The sequence below is a fragment of the Micromys minutus genome (assembly GCF_963924665.1).
Source record: "Micromys minutus genome assembly, chromosome: 1".
Classification (NCBI taxonomy): Eukaryota; Metazoa; Chordata; class Mammalia; order Rodentia; family Muridae; genus Micromys; species Micromys minutus.
Genome location: NC_137969.1, coordinates 81,602,127 through 81,621,375, shown reverse-complemented (window position 1 = coordinate 81,621,375; position 19,249 = coordinate 81,602,127). Strand labels below are relative to the sequence as shown.

The 19,249-nt window shown below is 37.0% G+C and overlaps 1 protein-coding gene across 2 annotated transcripts in view; it reads left to right on the top strand.

Moving 5' to 3' along the window:
- COP1 (COP1 E3 ubiquitin ligase) overlaps positions 1–18,840 on the top strand; it is a 109,815-nt gene extending 90,975 nt beyond the window's left edge. For both annotated transcript variants that reach the window (XM_080924475.1, XM_080924474.1), the window contains exons 19-20: positions 16,408–16,452; positions 18,247–18,840. In XM_080924475.1, the coding sequence (XP_080780601.1) occupies positions 16,408–16,452; positions 18,247–18,264 (63 nt within the window). In that variant the 3' untranslated portion in view covers positions 18,265–18,840. The remainder of the gene's footprint in view (positions 1–16,407; positions 16,453–18,246) is intronic.
- Positions 18,841–19,249: the final 409 nt, after the last annotated feature.

Genomic DNA, 19,249 nt, shown 5'->3' with positions numbered 1-19,249 from the left:
TTCTGTGGATGATGTAAATGGAAGATGAGGAGGAGGAGGAGGAGGAAGAGCCGTCACCAGTGGATCAATTAAGAGGAAGCATATAGAGAAAGCATAGAGGGGCAGGGGTATGTTTTGGTGGTTACCACTACCTGTTGTTCAAGCATGAGGACCTTACTTAGATCCCTAGTACTTACATTAGAAAGGGTAAGCACACTGGCCCACGCTTATAATGTTACTGAGGCAGAAATAGTGGGATCCCTGGAATATTCTGGCCAGGGAGCCTCAGAAAAATCAGGTGGAACATGACTGTGGAAGACACTGATGTCAGCCTTTGTCCTCTATACATTTCGTAAAAGGACAGTGCTGCAAATATGATAGGAAAATGAAGACATAAAGTAAAGGATCCAGAATATCATTTACTATATTCAAGAAGAGACTTAAAATGGGAGAAGGCATACTTTTTTTTATGAATAAAAAAGATAAAATGGGAGCTGGAGAGAAGGCTCAGTTGTTAAGAGCACTGACTCCTCTTCCAGAGGTCCTGAGTTCTCAATTCCCAGCAACCACATGGTGACTCACAACCATGGTCTGTAAAGGGCATGTCTGAAGATAGATGCTGTGTACTTACATACATTAAATAATTCTTAGAAAAGAAAATTTTATTTTTAAAAAAGTTAGAGAAGGAACCATAAAGTTGTTATAAAGTTAATAAAAGACATCAAGGTAAAAATCAGTTGATCCTTGGAACTTGAGGGAATGGAGATGTGAAATGCACAGTACATATGTGTAAATACCATAGAACCTGCCTTGGATTGTCTTCTCATGGCAGTTTCATTGAAATAGATTGAGACTAATATAAAACTTTGTATCCTAGTTTCAGATTAATCTCAATTTTTTAAAAACACTTTAGTGTGGAGTAGGAGAACCAGCACTGACATACTAGCCTTGCCTCTGTATACTCAATAGTATAAGAGTGATTGAAAACCAAAGCATGCCATTGTGTTGAGGGAAACCAACTGTATCTGATGATAATACTTTGTGTGCGTTAGGAAGAAGTCTAAAACTTTGAGTGCTTGGTCTACTGATTTTAAAGATTTGTGGTACCTATGTTATTTTTTTCTGTATGGCTTAATAACTTCTTGATAGATAAAAATCAGTTGTTTTATCTTCTGACCCTTGTCAATGATGTGGGCTTTATTGTTCAACAGATTAAAATGAATGGAATGAATGAACGAATGAAGGAAAGAAATGTACAGGATTCCACTCTTTTAAACTATGCATCTCATTAAAATCGGTTTATTAATTCATTGAAAATTTCACACAACCTTGTATTAATGAAGTATCATTTATATTTATGAGATACAATGTGATGTTTTGAGATAGATATACCTTGATTGTATATCAAAATGATTAAACTTAATCCAGTTAACAAACCAGTCATCGAAGGTTTGAGTTTGGGGTTGAATACGAACACTAGGACATCTGGCTAACAGATTTATTAGAAGAGTTATTAAAGCCAAAACAGACAGTACAGCAGGTCTCTAAGAAGAGTTCAGACCCACATAACCATGTAGCGGTTCCCTTATGGGTTTCAGAGTACAAGCAAGACTCTGTGCCTCGTTGTTAATTAATAGTTCACACACTCTTGGATTGCTGGATGGCAGGAGAATGTGTGATCTTGAGGATAGGGAAAGGAGAGCTCCTTTTTATTGATGTGTATGCCATAGGGATATATATACATTGGTAGTCTTTGATAGCTTGGTATCTGGTGGGTTCTAACACTTCCTCTTTTACATTGTTTTTGTTTGAAGGTGGTTATTTTGTTTGTTTTATTCACTTTACATTCCACTGTCAGCCTCTCTCTCCTTCCAGCCCCCCTCTTGAAGATCCTTTCCCCTCTCTTCTATGAGAAAGGGGAGCCCCCCCATCACCTCCCCACCCTACTAACCCCCCTTCCTGACCCACTGCACATCAGTCACTGAAGGATTAGGTGCATCCTCTCACTGAGACCCAACTAGGTGGTCCGGTTAGGGGAGCAGGGTGCACAGGCAGGAAAGAAATTCAGGGACAGTTGTTGGGATACCTGCATGAACAGAAGCTGCACATCTGCTATATATGTGTGGGTGGTGGGCTTGGTCCAGGCCCATACTCACTCCTTGGTTGGTGGTTCAGTCTCAGAGCCCCCAAGGGTCCAGGTTAGTTGACACTGTTAATTTTCCTGTAGATTCTTCCATCCTCTTTGGGTCCCTCAGTCCTTCCCCAGACTCTTCCACAAGACTCCTGAGCTCCATCTACCATTTGTCTGTGGGTCTTTGCATCTGTTTTAGTTAACTATTGGGTAGAGCCTCTCAGATGACAGTTATGTTAGGATCCCATCTACAAACATAACACTTTATAGTCATTAATAGTGACAGGGATTGATACTTGCCCATTGGATAGGTCTCAATTTGGTCTGGTCATTGGTGGGCATCTCTAGTACATGCCAGAGCCCTGGAAGCAGGGAGCGGGGCACCCCCAGGATGTCCATGGGGGTGACTCTAGCCGAAACTGGGGCATATGGATCTTGAAGTGTCTACTTCCTGTAGCCAGGCAGTACTCCCTGTGGAGGGATAAAGTTAGCAACCCACTCACAAATCTTCCGACGAAAAGTGTGTCCTGCCTTCAAAATGTGTGGGGACAAAGAACAGAGATGTTTTGTTTTGATCTTTGTTTTGATTTGTCAAAAAATTATTTAATTTTATTGTGATAGGCTATATGATGCCATTTTGTACAAATATATCAACCACTTAGCCATCCCCCATATACCACTGCCTTCTCTTTTTATTGCCCCTCCCCCCACTAGTGCCCCTTGTTTTCTGTATACATAAAATCTAGTACCCACCATGGATACTTCAACTACATCTTCAGTTGCTTTCATTTTCTAGTAAATGATATCTATAGTGAAAAAAAATCCATTATGAATTTAAGCCTCATTTTTTATTGATTTCTCTGTTGATGGAACTATTGGTTGATTTTGTAATGTAGCTATTATAAAAAGTCTTACAGGAAATATCACTGTGCGTGAGGTAATTAATTTGGAGTCCTTGGGCTTATACCCGAAAGTAGGAAAGCTGAGCTATTTTAGTTGTTTTTTGTAGTATTTTATTTTAAGGAACTTCCATAGTGAATAGACTTACTTATATTCCCACTCACAGCATTTAGAGATTTCCTTTTACTAATGTCTTCACCAGTATCTGTTGTTTATTTTCTTGATGATAGCTATCATGATTAGAGTGATACATTTGAAGATCACTGGAGTTTGAACTATTTTGAATTATGTACTATATTAGTAAATAGTCCTGATGGTATGCAAATAGACTTAAAATGTATATACCTCTTGTCTAATAGGAACTTTGTGCTCTCTCTCCAGCATTTCTCCTTTGCTATAATGGTAACTCATTATAATTACATTCTACTTCTATGCATTTGACCTTTTTATATAACATACATAAAAAAAATATAGTGACTATTCTTTAGTATATTGACTTATTTCATATACCCCAGTGCACTCAAGGTTAAATGTGAATAAACAGTATTGTGTCAATTTTGTACCAGTAGGTAGGTATGTCTATGTGTGCGCATGCACACAAGCACATAACGTGCATGTGTATGTGTGTGTCTGCCTGTCTGATGTCTTTATTCATTCATTGGTGGCTATGTAGGTTATTCTGTACCTTAACTCTTAGAACTAACAGTGCAGCCACCATGGAAGTACAGTTGTCTTGGGATGCTAATTTCCAGACTTTTGACCTCTGTAGTATTCCTTAGGATTTCTAAATCATACAGTTGTTAAATATATTTAGATTTTTAAGGAGCATCTTCATATTGCTTTTCACAGTGGCTATACAAGTTACATTCCCACCAGTATCGTGATCAGGATTTATCTTCTTGATGACATATTTTCTAACAGATGTGTAATAATATCTTATAGCGGGTTTGTGCCTCTGGTGATTTGTCATATTAAATATTTTTCATATTCCTGTTGCTCACTTTCCTATTCTTGTTAAGAAATGTTTATTTCTGTTTCCTTGTCCACCCCCAATCCCAAGCTATTTATTTACTACTAAGTTGTTCTTAGGATCCTTTAGTATAAGCATTTTACCATGTGTTGGAGACATCTTTATCAAATTCATTAATTATCTCATAATTCTGTTTTCTTTCTTGTTTTAGTTTTAAAAATCCCATTTGCAGTCAGTTCTTTTAAGATCATATCCAAACTAGATCATTACCTGTTTCAATATATGAAAACTTGCCCATTGTTAGTTTTTTCTTATATTTTCATAGTTTTAAGTCTAAAATATAGTCTTATAGAATAGTCAAGTATCATTCTTCTGCATATGAATATCCCATTTTGCCAGCACTTAATAAAATTTCAGTAAAATACTTCAAAACCAGATACAGGCATACATCAAAGTATCTTCCACCATGATTGAGTAGATTTATCTTGGAGAAGAACAGATGGTTCAGCACATGCAAGTCAGTAAACATAATACATCATATAAATGGTTCTAAACACACAAAAACATGTCAATGGATTGTGTAAATAACTCTGAACAGAAATCAAAAATGCCTTTATGGTAAAGTCCTAGAGAGAGTAGGAATGGAAAGAAAAATAACATTTTGAAAGCTATGTTTAAGAAACTCAAACCAACATTGCCTGCTGTAAATGGGAAAATCTCAAGGCATTAAATGGGATCATTTAAAATCAGGAATGAGAAGGCTGTACAGTATTCTGTTCATCTTCAATACAGTACTCAAACTAGTGAGTCAGGAGAAGGAAATTAAGGAATATTAAGTAGAGAAAGAAGTCAAATTATCCCTGTTTGCAGATGAGAGGATGTTATTTCTAAGAGATTCAAACAACTCCACAGGGGGAGAAGAACCTCTAGAAGCACTCTATTTTTTGGAAAAGTAGCAGGATACAATAGCCTTTCTATACACACCAAAAATCATGCTGACTAAAACAGTAGCCTTAAAGTAAATAAAATGTCTAGGGGTAAACTTAACCAAGGATGTGATGGACTTCTACACTGAAAACGTGCAATACCTGAAGTGGGAAATTAAGGAAGACTCTAAAATAAGAAACAACTTCAAATGTTCATAGATTGGCAAAATTAACTTGTCAAAATGATTATTCTGCCAAAAGCAATTTACAGATTCAATGCAATCTTGAACAGAATCTCTCATAATATTTATTACAGAAATAGAAAATAAAATATTAAAATTAATATGGTAGCACAAAAGACTCCAAGCAGCAATAGCAATCTGAGCAAAAAGAACAGTGCAAGAAGGATCAGCATTGTAGATTCCAAAAGATAGTACTGAGCTGCAGTAGTGCAAACTGTGTGGTTCTCACACAAAGAGAATAGAGCCAACACAAGCATATATTACAACAGCCATCTGATAGTGACAAAGTTGGAAGCAACGTCTTCAACAGCTGCTGCTAGCAAGACTACTTGCATGTGTGTAGGATGAAATAGATCCATCTCTATCACTATGCACAAAAATTAACCCCAAATGGATCAGTATGCTCAGTATGATACATTGAAATTGCTTGGAGAAAACATAAATAATATCCTATAAGAAACAGTTGTGGGAAAGGACTTTCCAAATAGGACTCTGTTACTCAAAAATTAACATCATAAAACTAAAACACTGCTGAACAGCTAAGGAAATAATAAGTCTAGTGAAGAGTAAGCTCACCAAGTAAGAAAGTTATACATCTGACAGAGGATTAGTATCTAGAATATGTAAAGAATTCAAAACACAAAGTCAGGAAACCAAGTAACCCAATTAAAAAGTAGGCCATGGATTTAATAGAGAATTTTCAACAAAAGAAATAAAAATAACTACATAAGGCAGCCCTGGGGTGGCTGGAGAGAGGGAAAGAGACATCCAGGCTTGTGCTCTGGCCCTGATGTGGGCGCCACTACAATAAAGGAATATGTGATAGTGAAATGAGGAAGAAGTGGGTGGCGAAAAGGTAGGAGAGAAGACAAAGCATAGCAATCCATGCACTGAGGAGAGAGGTAGAACTGGAGACACAGCCAGCAATGAGCCTCCTGGGATTATGGTGATGTCAGTGCCCAGGCTGTCACCAAGGGCCACATCTTGGTCCATGGCTCTTATTATAGCCAGGGCCTGTGCTGAAGGCTGTGACCTGTGTTGCCACCTAGTTTTCAGGGAATATTGTAAAAAAAGAGCTAGATAGATTGTAAGAGCTAAAAGTTTGGGTATCTGCCATAAGATGTGTCTTTTAAATATGACAGGGAAGCTGTCTATACCCATGACATCTCAAAAATGCCAGTGTAAACTAAACCTGAACAATGACAGCCACCAGTTGATAGATGAGTGTAGATGAAGGAAATAGAATGGGCCCTTCCCTAGATGAAGAGTTACTCACGATTAAAGACTCCTAGATAGAGAAGGTGAGTCCCCTAATTAATTATCAATACCAGGTAATCAGCCCTAAAAGCATATACATATGTACAAAACATAAAATAGCCTTAGTACTTATATGTGTATATTTATTTGTGTGTGTGTGTGTGTGTGTGTGTGTTTGTATATAACTATCAAGTAAAAAGGTCATGGCAGTACGCAGGGATTAGGGGACATCGAAGGCTGGTTAAAACAAAATTAAAATTTAAGATGTCAAATGCAAGGAATATATCTCATTGTTTTGTTTTGCTTGAGAAACAATCTTACTAGATAAAGCTGGCCTCAAATGGACAATCTTCTTGGCTCCTATTCCAATGTATTATCATTCTCCACAATACCCAAATGGCTTATCTTTTGTGTGTGTGTGTGTGTTAACATTATTTCTTTGTAAAGACTAGAATTGCATAATAAAAACTATATGTTTTTTATCTATACATCCTATCTGATATAATTCCTGTTTGAACTGTCTAGAATGATTTCCTTTTTTCAGGTAAAGGTATCTATTTTCAAAGTGATGGCATCTGTGTAGAGACATACTTTTGTGGGGAGAGGGTACATACTTCCATGTTTGTATTGTCTTTTCTCAATCACACCATCATCCATATTATCTGGTCTCTTATCCAAAATGGACAGTTAATTAAAAAGAAGTTTCTGTAATGGACCCTCAAGATAACTTTCTCTTCCAAAATAGCCCAGGAAAAAGTCCTCAGTAAAAGTATCAGTGACAGAGAGGTGAAGTAGCATATTGTAGGTTGAGATATTTATTAGAAATCATCTTGAAGGTTTTGGTAGCTATGGAGTGAGGCTAGTCAGGGTAACAACTCCCTTGAGACCACCTGCAGTGAAACAGAACTTGAGACCTGCCATTTATGTTACCATTCATTCTATTTGAAGTTAGTCTGTAAGGGGTGAGAGCACTTTTATTTTTTTTAACTCATATAATATAATATATTCCTATTATTTCTGGTCAAGACTTTTGCTATATAATAACTTTTATGAAAGGTTTAATTAAACCATCTGAGATTTGTTGTTGTTGTTGTTTCTTTGTTTTTTGTTTGTTTGTTTTTTCCAAACAGGGTTTCTCTGCATAGCTCTGGATGTCCTGGAACTCACTTTTCAGAACAGGCTGGCCTCAAACTCGGAGAGCCTCTGCCTCTGTAATGAAGTACTGGGTGAGGGGTGGTGCATGCTTTCTTGCTAATGTGCCAGTGTGCCTCTGTGTTGCGTGTATGTCTGTGTGTGTTCCTTTGTCTACTGTTACTTAGTCTCCTCAACTTTTAGGCTTCTTGACAAATGGCTTGTGATGTTGTGATCACAAGATCACAGACTCTGGAACCATATTTTCCAAGTTAAATTCTCTTGAGTTCCTCAGAGGCATAGATATTCTCTTGAGATCTTGTGAGTAGGACTTTCTATACCGGTGTATTCATCTATAAAAGCTAGTAATAGTGGCAGCCAGTGTCTTTGAGGGTTGTCAGAATTCTAAAGTAAAGAAACGTGCGTGTAGTGCTGTAAGTGTGGGACAGGCAGTAAGAGCTATGTCATCATTTGGTGTTGGAGTGCCCCTCACATGTCTTTAAGTATTGTTTGTTCTCTATATGCCAATTTTAACTAATAGAATTAATGTGAATCTTTGTTTTGTTATTTTGAATTCTGTTTTTTCTACGGAAAAAATAATCATTAATTTAGAGACATTATGAATAAACCTAATCCTAACATAAATTTTTACTATTATTTTTATTCTTTGAAAATATCATTTAATACATTTTGATCACACACATCCCACACCTTTCCCCTGATGATTCCCAGTTCTATCCTTCCCCATCCCACTATCTCTTAATTTGATATCCTTAAAAAAACAGTACTTCTCCACTCTAGTTTGTGTTGGCTCGTGAATATGGGCTCATTCACTAGAGTTAACCTATCAGGGGCCACACTGAAAAAAAAAAAAAAAAACTGGCTTTCCATCCTTTAAAAGCCATCAGCTGTCGATTGCTCCTCAGCTACCACACCACGTCACACCTCCCCCCCATTCTAGATGTTGACTAGCTCCATCTTGTGCAGATCTGTGGCATTTAACAAATGATATAATCAGTTGTTGACCCACCATGCTTAAAGGTGTCCAAAATATCCTGAGGTAGAAATATGAATTTAGATTGTAAATAGTAATCTGTCACATCAAGTTTCCTTATTAATAGTGAGGAAAATAAGTAATGGATATCACTTTCTCTTACTTAAAAGTTTAATGAATGCTACTTACAGATACTGAAATGTACATAATGGAAAAACCCACTTTCTAGTTGAATAAAAATGCGTTTAGTAAATACTTAATGCAGATCTAGCCAAGCCTCCTAGCCCCCAGAATTGCTTACAATATAGGTAACAAAAAGAAGCATTTCCTGCTCATCTAAACCTATACACTATTTGGAGAAAATAATAGAATTTTCCATTGGCAGTCTCACAATAACTTCTGCATTCCTGACTCAGCTATATTGATATGATGTTAATGTGAGATACTATGAGTAAATGTTTTGTCAGATTTAAATAATTTCTTAAGAAGCCATCTCCATCATCCCTTTAGTACTCCAGCTGCCTGGCTAAGCAGAGGTTTACATGTGGCACTGTCCTTTGTCCCTGCATCATTTGTGCTTTGAAGTGTTCGTTTTTCTTCTAGTAATAGAGAACTTTCAGTAAGTAAAGAAATAAAGAAAACTATGTGTAGTTATATCATTTGAACAGAACAGTTAAATTCGTCGGGAGGATTGTCCTAGTGTTCACCCTACATTAAGAAGAAAAGAGTATTGGGCCATAGGTAGTTTCACTGTGGAAAAGTTTTCACTCCATAATGTAAATACTAAGCATTTAAATGTATGATGGTTTTACTAACAGTTCTTAAACTGTAGTATGATACAAAAGCTGTATCATTAAACTTTTTGGCTAGTGTCTATTAGCTTGGTAGGTTTTTCAGTGTATTCAAGCATTTGACTGGTCTTTGTTCTGCTTCCCCCAAGACTTGAAGCAGTCCTTCCCTGTAGCCTCTTTCTGTATTATCCTCAATGCTTGTTTTATGCCCTCAAAGGAAGAAGAGAGGGATGGAGAAACAAAGAGGAGCACTTGTCTGTGGTATTCTGATGACTCTTTTTAATCTCAGTCAACTTCTGTGATCCTAGATTTTAGGGATATCAATATTACAGAGACAGGCCTGATTGGAAGAGGCACACAGAGTGTACCATTCGCATAAATGTTCTATTAAGAGTGTTTATTCAAGCCACAATACCATGAAGCCAAAGTTGCAGAACCTTTGCATCAATGCCTTCAGTTTGCAGTTTCTCCCCTCTACCAAATGTTTCTCCACAGACTCCTCTTTCTACTTATAGGAGAATTGAGGTAAAACCACCCGATGGTATTTTAGCCTTCCCCCAAACAACAGCACATAAAAAAATTTCTTATGCTTCTCCCCGTTACCCCTTTATGTAGGCATCATAGAAGAAAAGCATAGAAGAGAATGTAGCTCTCACTCTAATGCCTTCACATTTAGGTATTAGAATTCAAGCTCCCCATATGTACCTTAAACATAGGGGCATATGCAGCTCTTTCCATGCTGGGAGCAATGCTCAAGAACATGCCCAGCACTCCAGTTTTCCGGTGAACTCTGTTCTCTAAAATGCTTACAGAATGCCATGAATTTGCAGCTTTTGGGGGAAGGTTATAAATTAGGAGCTTGCCCTTTATTTGGAGCTCTTTGCACAGCCTTCTGATTTTTAACATCATTTTCCTCGGATGGACTATAAGCTTTAAATCAACTTTTATACTATTTATCGTAAAATACATAGCAAAAAAGTTGAAGATATTCCTGATGTTTCTGCCTGTTTACATGCCTACCGCCAGTTCCTGGGGTTGCTATTTGTATTTTACCCCTGTGTTCCATGTGTAATCATTTAATGAAAAGTATCATTCACAAAGGATAAGTTAGCTTTTTAATTCATAGTAATAATGGAATTATTTGTTTAGCTTCATCTGAAATTGAATTTCTAGGGAAAATTTTGATACAAGATTAGTCAGAGGCAGGGATTTTAAAAAGTATGGGGAGAATATTCAGGCAATCAGAAATTGTGCCATATTTATATGTGGAAGTAAATTCTGCTAATATATATGAAGAAACAAGCCAACGTGACCTTCCACTTATGAAACAATGAAATTGCTATAGAAATTTAAACAGTGTATGTTATTATGATAGTTTTCTGCCATTTGAAAAAGCCTGAAATTTTAGTTTTGTTGGGCACGGTCTAGTTCAATTTAAAAATCAATATAGTTAAAGACTGAGTTAAAACTACTAGAGGCTAGAGTCTTAGAAATGAACATACATGCACACACACCCATGTTCATAGACAGAGAAACACGTGTGTGCTCTGATTTAACCTTTTTTAAAAATATTTATTTTATGTATATGAGTACACTCAAGCTATCATCAGACACACCAGAAGAGGGCATCAGATCTCATTACAGATGGTTGTGAGCCACAATGTGGTTACTGGGAATTGAACTCAGGACCTCTGGAAGAGCAGACAGTGCTCTTAACCACTGAGCCATCTCTCCAGCCCTAATTTGATCTTTAAAGTACCTTATATATAACTGTTCAAACCCTCCGTCTGCCATTAGTTGAGGCTGTCATCATCCCTTGACTTTATGCCTTATTCATAGCAAATCTTAATTCAGTTATCAGTTATATTGTTGGAAATCTACCATCGATGCCTCCAGTAATTACATAATAAAATGTAACTTTTATGTGATATCTGATAACTTTCAGAAGCAGAAAACACAAATTATTGTTCCAAGTTCAGTATCAGACAGTTTTCAACATCATTACATGCATACATAACATACAATGATATGATCTACTGATTTCTTATGTCAGAATTCACAATTATCTGGAATGGAATGTGTATTTAAAATTGTAGTTTCTAATACTTGTTACTTCAAAGTTGCTGAAGATGAGATCTCTGTTCCATTCAGGGCAGGCTCCAGCAACCTGACACCTGACAACACTACTAAAACCTCACCATGCGCAGTAGAGCTACCTGAAGGACCAAACTTTTCACGGTGGCCCTTCAAGGAGCATAAAGGGCCAACTGTGGTACTCTATATAGGAATGTAAACTGAGAAATGACAGTGAGGGTGAAATCAAGTAAAACTATTTTTATGTTTATGCAAGATTTATTATTTAATATCAGGCACACTGGATGATCTAGACTAAACTGGTTTGACAGAAAGAAAACAGGCTTGTGCTTACAAGTTTATTGACTACATACTGACACAGATGAGAATCTTTGTAAATTATATTGATTGTATTGTAGTGTCCAAGATAAGAGGGAAGCAGGTTTTGCAGGTTAGAATGTAGTCATTCATACTCAGTTTCTGATACACTCTTCGTTTGAGCGCTGTACAGTATCAATCAAAATCTCAAGACCTAGAAAAGAGTTTTTGCTCTCTTTTTTAGCTCTCTATGGCCACTTTGAATTTTGTTGTCAGAAATGATGCATTTAGTGTGCTCTGCCACTGTGACTCAGTGTCTGAGAGATTAAGCTTAAAAGAGAAAAATGTATTTTGGCTCACGGGCTCAGAGATTGCAGCGAAAGTTTGGTCTGATGGATTATTTTCAATTCTTATGGGCATGCTAGTTGACAGTGCTCTCTTACTGACTAGGAAGCAATCTTCTAGTCAGAAGAAGGGACCAGAGTTTACTGTTCTCTCTGAGAAAATATCCCCAATGATCTTACTCTGCACCCGAACCCCCACCCCCAAGATCTGCTTGCCAAATATTCTGCTTCACAGGAGTGCCACCAGTAAACCAAACCTTTAACACATGGGCCTTCAGGCGACAGCCACAATCCAAACTAATGAAATAAAGTGCCACAGAACATCGGTTTTACACTTTCTTCGACTGTGTCTATTTAATAGATATTTATCTAACAATTTAGAATCTAGCTTGTTAATTGAAATTTTAAATAACAAAAAATAAGAACATGACTAAGTCAGTTGAGCAGTGAGGAATTTAAATCAGGTAAAGATGAACTCTTCTATAGGAGAAAAAGAAATGTATAGCAACATGTCAATTGATTATTTTCTTTTCACTTTTGATGTGTTAACATTCTTGTTTCCTTCTGGTTTACGTCATGTCATTTAAAGCTAATTCCATAGAATCAGTTATTGTGTATCTTTATCTTCCAGTTACTTATCCAGTACAGTAATTCTTTCTTTGGGTATCTCATATATTCATCTTTTAAATTTTTTCGTCTTTGTCCTTATTCTCCTGCTCTTTTCCCTCGCCCTGAGGTTTCTGTATCCCTTAGCCTCTTTACATACACTACTACCAAATGGCTTTCATCATCATAGACAGTACTTTTACCATTGGCCCCAGTTATTGAGACAAGTTGCAATTCAGTACTGTAGCTTGTATATTTTGACCACCAGTACTATTTCAAGAACATTTCATAAACAGATTACATATATTTGCAATTGATTCTTCCATCTCACTACAGAAATATATCTACTGTATTCTAATCCCATTGTTACATGCTCTTTAGAAAATCCAAGTACTAACTACAGAGGGAAAAATACAGCCAAAAAAAAGTTACTTTAAGATAACGTAAAATTTAAGCTCACTAGTAAATAGCTAAAATGGCATCCCATAGAATAAATTGGAACTGTAACAGTGTGGCTGTAGATGCCATGCTTCTGTCTGTGTCCCTTATTCTTTCCGTTACTCCATGCATGTTTCCTCCTGTATCATCTCCAAGCTCTACTACATTTAATATTTCCCAACAGTCTGACATAATGCTATCTGTCCAATCTTTTTCTAGCATTACCCATCTGCTCCATTGAGGAAACATGTTTATTGTCCCATACAGTTCCCATTGCTGCTTCTAAACTTGTATTCATGTGGTTACCGGATGAATCTCTTATTACCTGGTCTCCTTGTTTCTGTTTATTTAAAATCTGTCATACTTCTCCTTCACAATCCCTAGTTGCCTGACTCTTAGCCATTTCATTGGTTCCTCATATTGTACAGTTCCTGGCATTCATAGATGGAAGACACTTTATTTTCTGCCCTTCAAATATTCTTCTCTAGTTACTTGTTGTACTTCATTGGTGATACCCTGTGGGTCCCATATTGGGGGAATAGAATACAATGCCCCAGTTAGCAGAGTAATAGTATCTTTAGTATGAATAGCTCCAATTTACTCATCTGTTGCCTGACTTGGCAGTTAACTTGTTTCAATTTCAATTTCACTTTGAATTTCAGGCCTGAAACTGATACAGCATAAAGAAATAGTGAGAGAAGAGTTGAATAGTTTGCACGTTTATGTAGTAGAAGTTTTATATAACATACAAAATAATGACTTAACAAGGTATATTATATATTTTTAGTATACTTTTATGCTCAAGCTTCTGTAGATAGTCTTGAGAAGTATAATTTAAGGACAAAGGTATGTTGTGTGGTAACAAACTGGGATGATCATGGCAAGACTTCTTTGCTCAGCTTCTCCTCTCTGTCCCTCTCTATGTAGCGTGGATACCTCTGAGCCACGGGTCTTCTGATTTACTTCAGAGAGAAAGAACAGAGAGCTCTTTTATGATCTGCTTTACAGAAAAAGGACAAGAAGTTAGCAGAGAGACATTTGTACTTCTGCTATTACCGCAAACGCCAAAGTGTTTGTTTTATTTGGTATAGTGTCTTGAATTCCATCAGTGTGTTTTTGTTCCCTCTACTAAAGAATCTCTCAGGACTTGAGACTATTTTATAGTTAAAGAAATTGAGTCTGAAAGGATTAAGCAGTTCTGTGCAGAAACAATGTAGAGACCCAGGTCTCATGTCTTAAAATTATTGTGGGTTTTGTTTGGTGTGAAAAAGAAGGGAGGGGAAAGAGATCACCCCTCCCCATTTTGTTATAGTGTGCATTCGAGAGATAAGGAGAGGATGGAGTAAGGGAAAGACAGAAATATTTTGCCCTCCATTGCATTATATAGTATATCTAAAACATAGCACAAAATTCAAGGTGTAGCCTTACCAAGATAGTCAGGAGGAAATTTGCAAATAGCAATTTTACATATACACATTTCTGCGGCTGGAGAGATTACTCAGCTGTTAGCAGAGGACCAGGTTCAGTTTCCAGCACCCACATAGCAACTTAAAACTGCCTGTAAGTCCTGTCCAGGTGAACTAATGTGCTCTTCTGGACTCTGTAGTCACATGGTATATACAAACTCATGCAGGCAGAATACACAGATATAGATAGATAGATAGATAGATAGATAGATAGATAGATAGATAGATAGGTAGGTAGGTAGGTAGGTAGGTAGGTAGGTAGGTAGGTAGGTAGGTAGGTAGGTAGGTAGGTAGATCTGTTTGGGGGGAAGAAATGCAGTTCTTTTCTGTTTTTAATAGTCAGCAGTATAGAATCATTATTCCTTGTCATAAATTATTGTGAATATAGTGTTCTCAAGCTTTTTCAAGATAGATTTTGGCACTTGAGTAGCAAATAAAATTAAGTGACATGGGCCACTTGGTGCAAAGATTTGCAGCTAGTGGAATGACTGAGGTATGGGTGTCCATCCTACTTCCCTGGGGGATACACACACACACACACACACACACACACACACACACACACACACACACACACACACTTAGACTTCCTCTCCCTGACTTTGTTTCTTAAATGTGCCTTTTTTGGTTCTTTTTTATTATTTGAATCCTGGGGGGTTTGTTTGTTTGTTTGTTTGTTTTTGCTTTTTTACCTTATTTTATTGTATTATGGTGCATCTAAATGAGAATTCTAAGCAATTAGAAGTTGGAATAATATAAAGGTACAGAAAGAAAATTGGAATACAAAAACACTTTAAAACAAATGTTATATTAAAAATAAATTGCACTAAAAATGGAAGCTGCGGAATCAACCATGTAGACAAATGAGACTATCTTTTGTCTGCAGAAGGCAGCAATCCTACATAAACATGGAGGTCTCTGTCTGACTTAGGGTAGCTGGCTAAGTCTGATCGTTCCCCTCCATACAACTTTTTGAACTTCCACTCTAAATTATGTTTTTTAATCATTTATGCAATATCTCTGCTGATAAAATGTTTTCTTCAAGCATTTTGAAGTAGTTTATGGATTTTATTTGTGGCGTGGCTTTTTCTTAATCCTCTTTAAAATAAGTCCTCATGTCACCCACACTAGCCTTGAACTCCTTCTACTATTCAAATAGAGGCTGGTTGAAAGTAGATATTACTATGGGCTTATTTGTTTGGAAAAAAAAAACTAGCATGTGTAATGTATGTAGAATTGTTGTTTTTCTAGGGTTGGGTAAATTATTCTTGGGCTATTAACATGTGTATAAAAAGGGACTAGTAAGCTTCCATGAAGTTCTTTGTATTAAAATTTGACTTCTTGCTACACACTATGACTCAGACCTTTATAATCTCAGCATTTGAGAAGCTGAGGCAGGAGGATTACCTTTAGTCAAAGGTCAGCCTAGGCTAAAATGAGTCTCTATGTTGAATAAAAAAGCAAAATACAGTTGTGTGTTCTTTAAGTCTATAGCCAAAGTTTGGAAATGACCATTTCCAAGAAAGTTTTTGCTTCTTAGTACAGAAGAGTATCTCTGTGTCCTGGTTGTCCTGGCTATCCATGGAGATGGGTACTGGAGATGTTGACCGTGTGCCAGTCCTTTGTATTTTATGGTAAACAGTCAGTAGAAGAGAATGTTCTGGGGAAGCAGATGCTCGCCTTTCTTGTTGCTGTTACATATGCTAAAAGTTTGTCCTTCCACTTTAGATTCCCTTGGTGTCTTAGGGTGAAGTGAAGGAAGAAGGATGAAAAGAAATTATTCTCTTCAACTGCCCTCCAGGAAATCCTCCTCTGTTCCTAAAGCTCTTGTTTCTTTCTAGGAGTCCAATGTGCTGATTGCTGCTAACAGCCAGGGTACAATTAAGGTAAGCCATTTCATACAGCTCCTATTAAACTCCAATTTTTTAAACTATAATAAGCTCTAGGAAATATACAGTTTTACTGGGCCTTCACAATCATGGGTTTCTGCCCTCAAAAATGAAAGAAAATAGGTAGCTCACAGTTAAGGAGACAGCCATGCTTGTTGGGACTATAAGCAGGATGGATTAACAGATGGTCAGATAGAAACAGAGGAAGGCTATTGATCACTTACAGTACATCTGGACCAGTTCAGCCACATCACAAGGGACTTAGACAGTCTGGCAGGGCATAGTGCTCATGTATTTGTTACCTCCGTCTGTAGTTCTTATTCTTTCTTATATGTAATAAGTAGGTTTTTCTTTCCTCTGTGCTAAGGTAGGAGTCACAATAGAGGGAATTTTAGTGTTTGTAATCTGAAACTCTGACTCCTGCATCATACTCTGAGTTACAAGACTCATATTTTTCCTTTTCCACATGCTTTCTTCTTAGTTAATATTCCAAGGAAATACAGTTTTATGTAACTATAGCACTAAGTATTTATCCATTGGTCATAGGGCATTATTTATATAAACAAATCAAGCAGTGAAATTTTTATAAACAAAACTTTGGGTAGAGATTTTTTTTTTTTTAAGAACGTAAGTTTGGCTAATACATATTCTGAGAGAATGTGATCCTTCCCTATATTCTCATAGAAAGTCTTTTTTATGATGTGTCTGTCTCCCCTGCCAGTGGACTTTTATTTTACCACAACTTTCTCTAATTTGTAAGTGACCAAACCACAAAGGGAGCAATAGACACTAAGCACAAGCTATGGAGATAAGGCATAAAACCTCAAAGCAGAACCACACTGTTAGCTAATCACGCTAATTCATATAATAGTCACTTTCTAAGTCAGATAGTACACAACTTATTTGAAAACTAGGCCTTTGCATGGATCAGTATCAGTTCTTTTCTGGAGGCCTCAAGTAAGATGTCAGGTCTTGGAATTAGCTAATGGAGGTAGCTAAGTTCTCTCAGTTTCACGTTTTCTTGGCAAGGCATAAATTGAAAATGGACACCTAAATTAACAACCTAGACATCTGAAACAACTGGAGTTATTGACACCCTACAGTAACTCTAAGGCTATGGTGGAATTTCATAGATTCTTAGAAGGAAACCTGAGGTAAATTTTTTTTTCAGCATTGGCCTGTCCTGTCAAGGGACCTTTATAATGTATATACATAAAGCATTGTAGCATAAAAGCAAAGGTGGCACTGTTCAAATCTTTCCGACCTAAAATTATAGTGTCCATGAAACAATCCTTGACAGTCTCACAATCACCTTTGTGTTCTCTGACCTTTTTTAGTCATTTCCATCTTTGTTTTTGACTTTTTCTTTTAATATCAACACAACTGATTTATATGGCATGATAATAACACCAGAATCTATCCAGGTATTGTGACACCACATTGTTTGCATTGAAGTTGAAAGAAAACTATTTTTCCTTAAGAATGGATTAAGATACCAACTGATACTCCAAAAGTATTTTGTGTGTGCTTCCTCTCAGCCCATTTGTCTCCCACTAGTTTCATGTAGTTTGCCCGAAAGGCTGTCTGTTTGTTTAACAACTAATTGAAATGTTTCATACAGTGCTTTAATTGAAAGAAGAAATGAATATCTTGTTTTTTCTAGTTCTTTGGCATTATACCAGTTTGTAGGTATTTTTGTTTGGTTTTCCAGCAGTACATACAGTAAAGCATCTTTAAAGTCTTTGTTTTAAAGCTACTCTGTAAAACTCTTCCTTTTGCTTCCCCCATTAGGTGCTAGAATTGGTATAAAGAGTTTCCTGAAGTCAAATTGTATTTGATCCTCCCAGAAGCCATCTGCAGCTGATGATGAGAAGAGAAAGAAATGGCATGTGATGGCTCCAACGTCATTTGGATTTGTTCTGAGTACCTTTTCCCTCTATGCCTGTGGGACATTGGGAATATCCAGAGAATTCTCCGCCATCAGTGTAACTATGAACTTTGCTGTTGGCAGTGTGGCTATCTAATTTTTGTGATAGGGAAACAAATTCTTTTAAATAAAAATAAATAACAAAAAAAAAAATAAGTTTATCGAGCCACAGCTCAGCTGGAAACACCTTTGTCAGGTGGGATGAGAGTCTTTTGAAGAAGTAGCACTTGTGGGCTGTACAGAATGTTCTGGCTGGGGCTGGAGAGAAGCTCAGTGAATAAGAGCACTGGCTGTTCCTACAGAGGATCTGGTGCAGTCCCAGCACCTACGTAGCAGCTCACTGCCACTTACGATTCCAGTGGGAGATCTGACACCCTCTTCTGGCCTCCCTGAGCACCAGGCATGCATGTGGTGCACATACAAACATCCAGACAAAACACTCACACATAAAAATGAAAATAAATCTTATTTTAAAAGAAAGAAAAATGTCCTGGTGAGTAATTTTAATGTTGTGTTTCCCAACCCTTTTGATATTACAGGTATCAACATGAGTAAAAGATAAAATGTGTGGATTCCTTCCAGTGAACTTAATGATTACAATTTAAAAAACATAATTCCTTTTCGTATGCTTAATGAGATCATCACCATCAGATCTCTTGGATCTTTCTAGATCTGGTCATAGATCTAAGAGTTTGATTTACTGAGACCAAATAAACAGGGAAGAACTATCCTTCCAAGTGCTGGTTTTCTTCTGCACCAATAAGCCCTCAATTAAGCCAAGTCAGCTCTCCTTTTAACCAGACTTATACTGGCCAAGGTTGATTACTGACGTGGAGCAAGGTCAGCTGACCTTTTCTATAAAGGTCT